This window comes from Convolutriloba macropyga, chromosome 7 (assembly GCF_964194025.1).
Source record: "Convolutriloba macropyga chromosome 7, txConMacr16.3, whole genome shotgun sequence".
Taxonomy (NCBI): Eukaryota; Metazoa; Xenacoelomorpha; order Acoela; family Convolutidae; genus Convolutriloba; species Convolutriloba macropyga.
Window position 1 is genome coordinate 62,881,046 of NC_134474.1, and position 12,533 is coordinate 62,893,578.

General features: G+C 33.8%; 2 protein-coding genes across 4 annotated transcripts in view; one reads left to right on the forward strand and one right to left on the reverse strand.

Moving 5' to 3' along the window:
• Positions 1-12,533, forward strand: part of LOC142343235 (uncharacterized) — a 595,961-nt gene that overhangs the window by 119,509 nt on the left and 463,919 nt on the right. The window lies entirely within an intron of this gene.
• Positions 293-12,067, reverse strand: LOC142342434 (uncharacterized). Its single transcript, XM_075393756.1, has 6 exons — positions 11,875-12,067; positions 11,212-11,383; positions 9,993-10,194; positions 9,363-9,381; positions 3,436-3,620; positions 293-592 (listed from the first exon to the last, which is right to left on the reverse strand). The coding sequence occupies exons 1-6, from the start codon at positions 11,913-11,915 to the stop codon at positions 447-449; spliced, it is 765 nt and encodes a 254-aa protein (XP_075249871.1). The 5' UTR covers positions 11,916-12,067; the 3' UTR covers positions 293-446.

Sequence of the window (12,533 nt, forward strand, 5' to 3'; positions counted from 1 at the left end):
TACAGCGCAGTTTGAGTCAAAAGGATTGGATTTTATTTCAAACAGACCAAGTTTTCACGTGTTTTGTCACAGGGGACAGACATGGCTGCGGCATCTTTAGATAAAGTCTTCATTAGGCTCAATGAAATGTCAAGATCTGAGAGGTCAGATTAAACTGCAGCAAGCTACATTTATGCAACTTCACTATATATACAGTTTTACTTTCCTGATTTATTTATGTATTTGAATTGTGCTTAATTGATTTTTGTCTCCCCTTTTCAACAAAATTTTCATCCGACTGACAAACGATTCATTTGAGTCAATATAGATGAAATTTTATATGAGGCATGAGCTGAATTTTAAGTACAATTAAGTCGGCGCTATGGAATTATCTGGCGACTAAATTGTTTTGTTTGCACATAAATATGACCATTAAACTGAAATAAGTATGCATTGATTTGTTGTCCTCATATGCGTTTAATCTCTTCAGGAAGAGTGTTTACGCGCATTGCTTCCAATTCCTTTCTTCGCTTGTACTCTTCAACCAGGAATGCCTTCCTAATTGCCGCTTCTTGGGCTTCATCTTCAGCATCCAATCGGGCGTCCTCATTTCCTGAAATCATTTTTGAACAAGATAAGTTTTCACGTTCACAATTTGTGAAATGCATTCTGTTCGTCGCTGTGAAATTTAGCTAAGAACTAGAAAATAATGAAGTATTTTGTACCCCGCCTCTACCACCACCCCCATCGAATTGTTGTATAGGTGTAAATAATCGCGGCGCAATAAGCATTTTTATATAGTTTGAGCACTTCACCCGTTAACACATGCTAGCTGCTACTAAAGCCAAACCCTCTACAGGCGCTTGAGAGCATTTCATCCAAAGTTGGTTGGATAGGTTTTCATTGTTTTCAAAATTGAAAGTTTATTTCCAGAATTTTCACAAATTCTCAGCTGTTGTTCTCACTAACTCTAGTCATAGTTTATTTTTTGTAGTCGAAAAGAGAATGTCGAATGCGATGCAAGTTGCAGGAAAAATGCTATCCAAATTTAGGTGTTTTTATCTGAAATAGAAGAAGTCTTCATTTCTTGCATAATGATAGCGTAGCTTCATTTTCTGAAAAGGCAAACAATTGTGACCCAGTTTTCTCCGGAAAAGGAAAGTCGCATTTCTTGTTTTGAAAATACCACTCCGTAGCAGCTGAACTTCATAATTTATTGAGAGAAAGTCGGTTTATTAAAAACCCCAGAGTGATGGATTGAAACCGCGGAAAACGTTTGAATTGTATTTGGGTGTTTTTTTACGACTGGGAGAAGTTATGGTTTTTTCTTTTGATAAAATCTAGCGAAAAAACAGGAATTTCAGGGAGTGAATAAAATGTGAAGAAGTTGATTCGAGTGGTTTATTTTGTTGATACCTTTTAAAGAGGAGCGAGTAGTGTTCACTAAACGTTCAAAATTTTTGATTACGTGCGGTTTTTTTACGGCTTATTGGTTCTAGTTGTTTTTTGCTGTCTTTAAGGTTTTTGTAGCCTAAAGTAATATTCAGGTTGTTTTTGTTCTAAAGCTTTTGTGGTTTAATAGTGCTCACAGTACTGTTTCTTTACAAATTGAATGTCATTTTTTTGTTACAAGTTAGTAGTTTTAATTAAAATATGACAACGAAATTGAGAAACTTGGTCCAATTTTTCTCAGTTGTTCAGTTTTTGTTAAGAATACGGATTGTATTTGAGCTTATGATAGTTTGCTTAATTTAGTTTGAGAAATTTTATGTTCTGCATTGATTTTTTAGTTCTTCTGTTCATTGATTGCTATTCTCTTCTTCCATGCGTTCTACCATTCGAGTCGTTTTTGGATTTCTTCCGCTATTCGAGTCGTTTTAGGATTTCTTCCGCTATTCCAGTCGTTTTTGGAATTCTTCCGCTATTCGAGTCGTTTTTGGATTTCTTCCGCTATTCGAGTCGTTTTTGGAATTCTTCCGCTATTCGATTCGTTTTTGGATCTTCCGCTATTCCAGTCGTTTTTGGATTTCTTCCGCTATTCCAGTCGTTTTTGGATTTCTTCCGCTATTCCAGTCGTTTTTGGATTTCTTCCGCTATTCGAGTCGTTTTTGGATTTCTTCCGCTATTCCAGTCGTTTTTGGATTTCTTCCGGACAAGTAATAGGGCAAAATAACCGGCAGATTTTCAGTGTATTATTAAAAATTGAAAAAGCTGTTTTGGTGAAGAAATTTTATGAGCAGAGAAAAAAGTGTTTATTTTGTTCATACCTTCTTTTGAAACAGAGCAAAGAATGTGCGAATGAAATTTTCGCTAAGCAGGCGAATTGTTTGTTCGCGTTTTTTGTTTTGAAGGTTTTATTTTGTCATAGAAGTTTTGGTATACTAGTATTATTATTCAGTTTGTCTTGAATATTGAAGCTTCTTGGTAATTAAAGTGATTTTTTGATATTTGGTTTGTACTGGTTTTTTAACATACCTTTAAAGTGGAGTGAGAATTTGGTGTTTGAACGTATTTCTGGTTTTGGGATTGAATTTCATTTTAAGTGCTGCAATTTGGCTTCGATTTTGAGTGTTTTTTTTTCTCGTGAGTGCTATTAGTTTGTTACACAGGAGTTGCAAGTGTACCTGTTTGGAATTGCTTTAAAATCTAATTGTTTTCCAGCTTTAACCGGTGAATATCACATGACGCAGGGGAGATGATTGCAATTAGGACGCAATATGACTAACCAAAAAGTCAGATTATAATGCCTGAAGAAATCTGGCCATTCGTTCAATTTTTGCTCTGATTTTATTGGGTCTAGCTACCATTCTGAGACGCAAGTGAGTCGAATTGATCACAAAAAATTTTTGTTCTGGGCCGACGCATTTATTCGAAGGTAATTTTTGGGACCGTTTAATCTGACCAGAGGCTCTCTTCTTTCTGGTAGCTTTTCCCCCTCTTGCTTATAATTTGTAATAATTTTTGCAATGTGGAATTCATTTCCTCCAAATTTTGCTGCTTAAGAGAAATAGCTACACATTTTTTCTATTTTTTTAAGATAAAAGCACACAACCCCCCCACCCCCACCCCCAAAAAATGGCACTCGTCCTTTCTGGTAATGTAACGAATGTTTTTCCAAAATGTACGTGGGTGAGTGTATCTGAGTGAGTGATGTTGTTCCAGAGTTTAAGAATTCAAAAAACAATATTTAGTGTATTTTGTTGAAAAGGCTGATTAAAAGGTCATCTTTTCTCGACCAACGTTCTGACTAATCTTGATTAGCTCGTTTTTCAGACGAGCTGAAGTTAGGCATGAAGAATGGTTGGTCCAGCTTGAATATGTTGGGCTAAGCTTAACTTGGGTGTTCATTAAAGTCAAGTTCAGAGTCTGATCTGATTATGGCCCATTCGGGTCGGGCGTTTTTTTTTTCATACCACAATTTAGTTGAGCAAGTCGACACGACACTTAGAAACTAACGTCTCTCTTTGACCAATTCCATCTGCATGGCGAGTTTGCGGTTGATCTTAGGCTTGATTTGTTTCTTCTGGGCAATCCGTTTCTCCATCACCTGGTTAAGAGGTACGTAGAACAGCCCACAGAGGAGGGCTGCGATGAACATGGCCACTGCGATCATAGCCAGCGCCAGCTGCCATTTTCGGTCCCTTTAAAAGAAACGTTGACTCTATTTCCTCTCTTGGACAAAACTTCGTTTTCATCAGACATGGCAGACAAAACACGTGTCATCATGCTAGAACCTGGCAGAGAAATGGTTATCTACATGATATCCATTTTCGCCTTATTTTTACAAGATAAATAATTTTTCTCAGAAACTTTTAACTTTAATTTTTTTTGCAAGTAACCCCTACAGCAAAAAAGCACGCACAAACTGTCCTAAAGTCCTGAAGGGCTCCAAAATATCGAATAATTGCATAAAAATTTTTCATTCCATAATTTTTCTAACAATTTGTTAATACTTCCTGACTTCCTGAATTAACTTTCTTAATCATTTGCTTGACTTTCTCTAAATAATTTCTTCAGCAATAAGTCAGAATGAAGAAGTCTTAAACAGTATTATAAAAGACGAATATTAAAGAAATATTAGAAACCTCAAAACGACAGCTATATTATCGCTTTCTTTCATAAAGCAAATAGTGACTTCAAATTGGTACCAGTTAACGGCGTATAAACTCGTTTTGATTATCACATTCAAACTGATATCGATACACACTAAATACAGTTAAGGGAAATTCTCCTTAACGAAGATAAGGTACACCGTTTTTAGGATAAAGTTAAGGTAACTTTTACCTTAGCTTTACTTTCTATTAAAAATTTCCCTTAACTTTGTTAACGTTAGACAGACATGAACACAGACATGAACATAAACAGACACGCCTCCAATACTCCTCTTCGAGTTGTAAAAGTAGATGAACTAGACCAACTCCGTTGAGGCAGACAAACTCCTTTTTGAAGAAAATTTTACCTGCACTGTTTTACTTTAACTGAAAGGTAGGTTTGTCTTATCTGTACTTTAACCTCAACAAACCGTAACTTACATTAATTCTTGTCATCTTTTCGCAACTTTACCTCAACTTATCGTAAAAGTTAAGAACTCACTATCTTAACAAAGGCCTTAACTTTAACTTGCCTTAAATTGTTATCTGAAGCGGTAGTGGTAAATTTATCTTAATTATTTACCCTAACTTACGACTCTTTTAACCTAACTCGCCCTAAATTTACGGTAAACTTACGTCGTTGTGATGATAATTTTTAAGGTAAGTTAAGGCAAAGTTGCGATACATTTACCGCTACCGTTAAAGTAAACAGTTAAGGTAATTTTAAGAAAAGTTAAGAGTAAGGTTAAGGCTTTTGTTAAGGCGGTGAGGCCTTAACGTTTACGGTAAAAAAGATGAAATTAGCTTATGTTAAGATGAGTCATTGAAAGGCAAACTTATCTTAACAGGGGAGGTAAATTAAGTTATTTTTTAAAGTAAAAATACGTTAACTTTATTTATTGAGGTAAAAAACATAAAATTAGCTTAACTTAAGGTGAGTCATTGAAAGGCAAACTTACCTTAACAGGGGAGGTAAATTAAGTTATTTTTTAAAGTAAAAATACGTTAACTTTATTTATTGAGGTAAAAAACATAAAATTAGCTTAAGTTAAGATGAGTCATTGAAAGGCAAACTTATCTTAACAGGGGAGGTAAATTAAGTTATTTTTTAAATTAAAAATACGTTAACTTTATTTATTGAGGTAAAAAACATAAAATTAGCTTAAGTTAAGGTGAGTCATTGAAAGGCAAACTTATCTTAACAGGGGAGGTAAATTAAGTTATTTTTTAAAGTAAAAATACGTTAACTTTATTCATTGAGGTAAAAAACATAAAATTAGCTTAAGTTAAGGTGAGTCATTGAAAGGCAAACTTACCTTAACAGGGGAGGTAAATTAAATTATTTTTTAAAGTAAAAATACCTGAACTTTATTTATTGTGTACACAATCCTTTTATGTTAATTTTTGAGAGCTAAAATTGTTATGGAAGATAGCTAGTTCTGGCAAAGTTTGAGAGAGAGAGAGAGAGAGGGAGAGATTTCTATCTTGCAGCCAGTTTCTTTAAAAATCCTTCTTCTGACAGACCCTAACAGGATTTTCATTTTGCGGCCAGATGTTACGGGACAACTTTTTCTGTGAGTTTCGACAGCTATCTTACCCAATGCCATTTCACTCAATGCCATTATACCCAACCTGACATTTTACCCAATGCCCTTTTAATCAATTGCCAGAACGTGACAGTTTGGGTAAATTATCATGTAACCATAATATCAATCTGTTTTCGACTAGTGAGAGTATTATTACTCTGCATGTGGTACGCTTCCGTAATTTTGTCATTTTTAGACAACAGTAACAACACGTTATCAAATTTTGCACCTTAACATCAATATTGACAACGTCGATAATAGCGAAAACTATGAACGGATTTAATCACTAATTGAAAATTTATTTTTATCTCTGATTTTGATGCTAAAGCTTCGACAATTTGGAGTTAAGCTTTGTTGTAATTTGAAAAATTGGCGTTAAGTTAACGAAATTGGTTATTATTAATGTATTAGCCTAATGATTTATTCTAATATTAAAATATGGTAAACATATTTGCATATAATTGTATTCTTTAACATAATTTAGCATTACCTACTTATCTAATAAAACTGCATTTAGTAAATTTTGCAACGTTTCTTCTGGTGAAATAGTGGCGGACATAACAATGATGGATATTGCCAATTATGAATTAGATCTAGGTTAGTTTCGCTTACTGTCACAGCTCTCCTCACACGTTTAGAACTCTAATCTGAAGACATGGATCGGCTTTGCAAATAAGTTCACTGCTGTAGTTTACTATTCCACTGTAATGAGAAAACAATGGCAAGCAACAGGTATAGAGAAAATTAAACCTTGAGGGCATAATTTTTGTTTCAACCCATCTTAGTGAGAGAGGAACTATACACTCAACAGTTTTTGTTCAGTCAATTTTCGCCGATCGGTATATTCGTCGTACAGGATTGTGAGTGGTATTATTGTGAACGTTAGCCTAACTTCCGTTGTTTTGTTCACATTTTTTGTACTCTTTGCTTAAATTTTGATCAATTTTCACTGAAATAAGAACAAAATTGTTAACGATAGTCTAAATGGTTTTGTGTTTGAAGATAGAAGAGAGTTAGCTAATTGTTCGAACCATTTTTTTTGCAAGATTGTCGGCTAAGTTTTTCGAAAGTTTAGCATATCTTTTTTTTTCGTAAAAAATAGCATCAAGCATAACTATTTAGAAAACTTTGTTCATTTTGAACATTGTTTCAGTCAAAAAAACTGCTTATACAATCTTTATTTGCTCAGATATTGACTATTTTTAACTCCGGCTCCTCATAAATTTTTCTGGAAATAACTTTTTTGCTCTCTTTCGCTATTATAAACCGATATGTATAAAAAGTCATAGTTTTTTTGTATATTAAGATTCCTGTTTGCCAAAAAAATATTAAAAATCTTTTTAAAACAATTGTTTTTAACAACCGCCCAGCGATATCAATACCAGTTTGAACGGCATGGTTAAATTTTTCAATGAAAAATGATTCGGGTTGTTTTTCGGGTCGGTCTTTTTCAAAAAAATTTTTGCATTTCTTGCATCAGATTTACCAGAAAATTTTTTTATCTCATTTCGAGTTTCATTTAAAAGTAGTTTTCCCTATGCTCCAATAAGGACCAATGAAACAATGTTGTGTTTTTTGAGTAAAGTTCATGGCTCCGACAAATTGTTTTTCAATTTTAATGAATTCATGAGACTTGCCAGAGTTTTGTAATATTTTTGTACACTGATGACTGAGTCTATTTATTCAAATTTCTTTTATAGTTTTTTTAAAAAATATCTGTCAGCTATTAAAGAATTTATCTAATGATTTCAGTTGATACATGGCGCTTTTTTTGGTAATATAACTCGATAGGTATCCAAAATTCAACATTCGTTTTTAAAAAACAAATTTTTGGTCAAAATAGCTATTTCGGTTAGGATAATTACTATTTCGGTTTTAAAGGAGAATTAGCAAAAGCAAGACCTGTTTTGATCTGTTTATATAATTTTAATGTTCAAAAATATGCAGATTGTAATGGGGTGCTGTACCTTTTTTCTAAGGACATTTGCCTTTTTTGCTTTTTCTTTGTGTCTTCTTAACAACAGACAGGAATGAGTTTAAATCAAACACCAATGATTGAACAGTCAAATTTACATGTAAGGGAAGTCCAATGAAAATACCTAACATTTTCAGAAAAGGTTCGGGAATTTTTGAATTTGTCTGTATTCAGTGTTAATGTATAGTCTTTTGACTTAGTTTCACCAATGACATTTACAATTGGCTTCCATAGTAGTTCAATTTTGAATTGTTTGCCATTTCTTAGTTGAAAGTTTACGGTTGTAGTCTTTTAAACATTTAAAAAAATTTGTTTTCAGAAAACAAAATGGTCTTGAGATTTGCCACTTTGAATCTTATTGCTGCAAGCTTATAGCGTAGTCTCATTAAAAAAGAGAACGCTTTTATTCGCAAATGAATTTTGATACAGTTTTAATTGCTGTTCTATCATTTGGATAAAATTTTTTTTGCTTTGATACTACGAGTCTTCATAAATTTTTCTTTTTAATTTTTTAATACATTTTTTAAATTTTGAGGTTCTCTTTTGCTGTCTTGTCCAATTATCATATTACTGGCACATAAATGAAGAGTCAGACATTACAAAAATGGTGTTTATGTACGGCACAATTGATTACATTCAGTCTTTTTAGTGAAAATATTGTGATCTTATAGGTTTCGACACCGTTTCCTCGCAAAATTGAATTAATTTTTTTTTCGTTTTTGTCTCTATTTGTTTTTTTGTAGTCTAATGAGATTGTGAATAATGACAGGTCTCTATGCTTTTGTTCGAAGATATAAATGAAGCCATTGAATGATTTCAGATAATAGCTTATTGCTTTCCTGACTTTGAATGTAATTGTTTTCGAAAAGTGTAAGCGTAATTTCTAACTCTGCCCTTTTTGTTTTCTGACTACTTGTTAGTTATTCTCAATAAAGGCAGGTCCCATATCTGTTTTGGTGAAATGCAAGTCATTGGATTTAATTCACTGTTTATCTGATGCTATTTTGACTTTTCAATGTTTTTTCCCATGAAAATGGATTGACCTTGAGTTTTGGTCCTAAGTAATGCTTGTTGTTTTTATTTGATTTTGTTGGTTTGAATTCTTGTCTCTTAAGCTCCTATCCTATCCTAACGGCAGTTATCATTGACTCTCTATTGAGTTATTGTTTCATTTGTATAATAGCTAAAGCTTAAGTGATTTTTTAAAGTGATAAAACAAGTAATTTTGAACAACAAATGATTTTTTGATAATGTTTTATCACTTCTCCATTCAGTGGAGAAGTAATTCAAAAACGTGATTGAGTGGGGTAGGAGCATTACGTGCAAACACACATTACCGATCCTCCTTGTTAAACTATATTGTTTGGTTTGTATTTTCCATTTAAATAAAGCCTGTCTCTAAATGTAAAAGTAACCAAGACGTAGTAAAATAGAATATTAATCCTTTAAGTTTTCGCAAGATATCCCACATGGTAGTACGCCAATTGGCCTCAAAATTCGTCCCAAAAGAAGTTTGATTAATTTTCTGCGAAAAAATTACGACTCATGATAAATACTAATCATAGAAGACCAAATTCTGCAATCCAAAGTCTTACAAACGTATTGTGAACAAATTAATGTTGTGTCAAAAAAGATATAGAGAAATACAAGTTTCGATAGTATTCGAAGAATAATGAAAGTTGAGAGTGATTCGACGAGGAATTGACACATGATAATGATTTTGATACTTACTGGTTTGGAGTGTCGAAATCTAAAAATTCTAGTTTAGCTCAAAAAAGAGAATTTATAATTAGATGCAAGTTTTCAGCAACATGGGCAGGTTCGATGGTTTTGCTATCTAAAGCTCATAAGGGCTGATCTTTACTTTTTTTCGATGCTTTTTTGAAATGAGGTAAAAAGTGAAATTCGAGAAATTAAATTCCTTAGGTTGTAGGTCTCAGAGCCATTGCAATTTCAAACTCACTCAGTCCTCACATTTACAGCTCATCAGCACACATGGTGACAATATTTGACATCTCAAGAAAACAGCTCAGAAAACTTTAACGCTAACTTTTGGGCCAGTGAAATTTTTTTGACTCTTGGCTAAAGTTAAACAGGATCAATATTTCTTTCTCTAAATTCAGATTATGAATGCTTTAAGATGTCTGCTATTAAACTTTAGTATAAATTATGTCATATCAATGAAACAAGCGACATTTCGAAGAACTCTCGCCCCGCAATCGTAGTCCAATGGTTTTCCTGTTCATCTTCAGAACTGTTCTCTCAGCTATAAGCGTTCAAATTTTGAAATCGTCTTAAGATTTTGAAATTGGTTTCAGTCTTTTGTTTACAATTGATAAATGCGTAACAGAGATAACTTACCGCTCTCCAGGTATACAAATCGGAATGATTCGACTTGTTCCTGCAGCTGGAACTTGACGTGGTACGGGCTGAGGTACTTGAGACCAACTCTGTCTGTTGAGGTGGAGATGTTGACAGTGAACTGTGCAAACACACTCCCCTCTGATAGCGATTCCAAAGTACAGTTGGTGGAATACTGTTCCCCCAGGTTCACCAGACCGCACTAAAATGAATAGCCACAGTTAGAGAAAGCAAACACATACATTCTAGGATCAAGAAAATGAATTTCGAACGTAAAATTTTTAAAATGCCAGATCTCTACGGGGCCAGATGCTAGAATGATGCGTGAAGCTGTCTGTGTGAGGATGAGCTCTCACTTAATCATAGCTTCAAGTTGACCCCAGCCTGACCAATCTTGACTTTAATGGTGGTACTAAGTGAAAGTTTCAAAAAAGTGGCCACAGTCACTAAAAATGAGCATTCATGCTCACAAAAACGAACAGTCTGAGATGCGGAGAATAAGAGAAAAAGGACTGCTGAGAACAGGCTACTGTTAATGCACAGCAGACTAAATAAGACTGAGATAATCATTCATCGTCAGACTGTAGCAGGCATAGAGGGCTGATGCAGTCTTTTCACACCGGAGGATTCAAAGTCCGACTTTTTGCTTAACATGTGACGGGATATTGTCTAATCATGGTTGATTATAGTCTGCTAATGGCCTGCTTTGATCTTGAAGCATGTCTATTACTGGGAAATTCTAACAAGGCGATATATCAACCTGATAATTGGTAATCGACGCTCACTCATGAGCAAAAAAAAAATTCCGAAAATTTCAATTTTGAAATACAATTGATCAACGCCCGTGTTGACGAGATGAATGCTTTACTCTTTTTGGGCATTCTCAATTATGTTATTATGGCCGCGCACAGAAGTTTGTTCAATTATTACAGGTGTTTTCTGCTTCTGTCTTAAAGTTACTACTAGGAAAGCAAAACACTTTTGGTTGTTCACCTGAAACAACTCCAAACAACTCCAATTCGATCTCGCACGATAAGGAAATCTGCCTTCCCTGTAAAAACGATAATTTAGATGACGACCATTTGAATATAATAACAAATAATAATATACATCTAGAGCACAACTATCAACAAATTTGATGATATAATTATGACGGCACCAAAAATTGACTCCAGAAGAGACATATATCAAAACATATCGGGTATGCATATAATCTGACCTCGGACTCGACGTCCTCCTGGACTGCCAGGAACTCTATGGATTTAGTGTCCAGGTACTCCACCACAAATGGCTCATACTTTGGAACCAGTTTGGCCTCCATCCTGATCTGTTTATGCCACCACACTATCACCACTTCTGGTTCCTCCCCCACTACCTGATCCAAGGATGAACTTAACACACAAGCAAACGGTTCTCAGCGAAACAAACTTTCCATACCTCGTCAAGATACGAAAAGAAATTTTCGAGTATTACTTCAAAAATAATGGTTTTGTTATTCGCAATTAGACCTTTTTAGGTAAAAAAATATTTACGGACCTCAAAATCTCTAGTTTTGCAATTTTGGTGCCGGTGCTCTGTGGTGATAAAAAGCCAATAACGAAACATGCTGAACGATTTACAATATTAAAATCATGCACTAAAAGAGCAGCAGCAATAGCTATCATCAATTAAAAGTGCAATAACAGATCAAAACCGTGCTATAACTATGAATAAACAAATTAGTTAGAATAAAATTAAAATAATGATCTTAAAACATATGATAGCTCACGGAACCTTTAAGTTTTATTTTCAATATTAAAAAATGGTACTTGTAAATTTATCTCTTATTTAACCAAAGGGTTATAAATACAATATCCTGTTAGAAAAAGAAAATAAAACCAACCAGAGAACCACAGCCAAAACAAAAGTTAATTTCTTATCCATATTGCTATCCTGGTAATGAAATTGACTCTCCAAAAATACAACTAAATTGAATCATTAAATTTTCCTAAGGAGCTGATGTAAGCAGCTGGATGGAAAAATTTTTCAGTAGCAATGATTTTACTGCAGTATTTGATTCTAAACCGTTGACTAGAGATTTGTTTCTTTGGTTATTAATGAGTGTGTGTGTGGTGACTTCCGGTGTAGTTTTTGGACGTAGCCACATCTCAAATAACATCTGAATTTGGTCTCTTTGACAAATTTTATATATGTTAAATATTAATACACTGTGGTACCATTTAAATTGATTCGGAGCAAAATATTCTTAAATTGCTTCAAATGAAATCATTAAATTAGATACCATAACAACAGACCGTAAGTAATAAGAAAACAAGGAGGCTTCGTAATGTGCGTTTGCACATGATATTCCGACCGCACTCATCCACATGCTTGGCTTCATTGTCTCCCAAATGATGAAGAGAAAGAAAACTTTTGAAAAATTCAATTATTGTTCAGAAACAATTGGTATATGAATAAAAAAATGCTTCCAACTTAAAATCTTTTGTTATAATAAATAAGGCCACATTATTGCGCTGATGAGATCTACCATTATTAAGACTA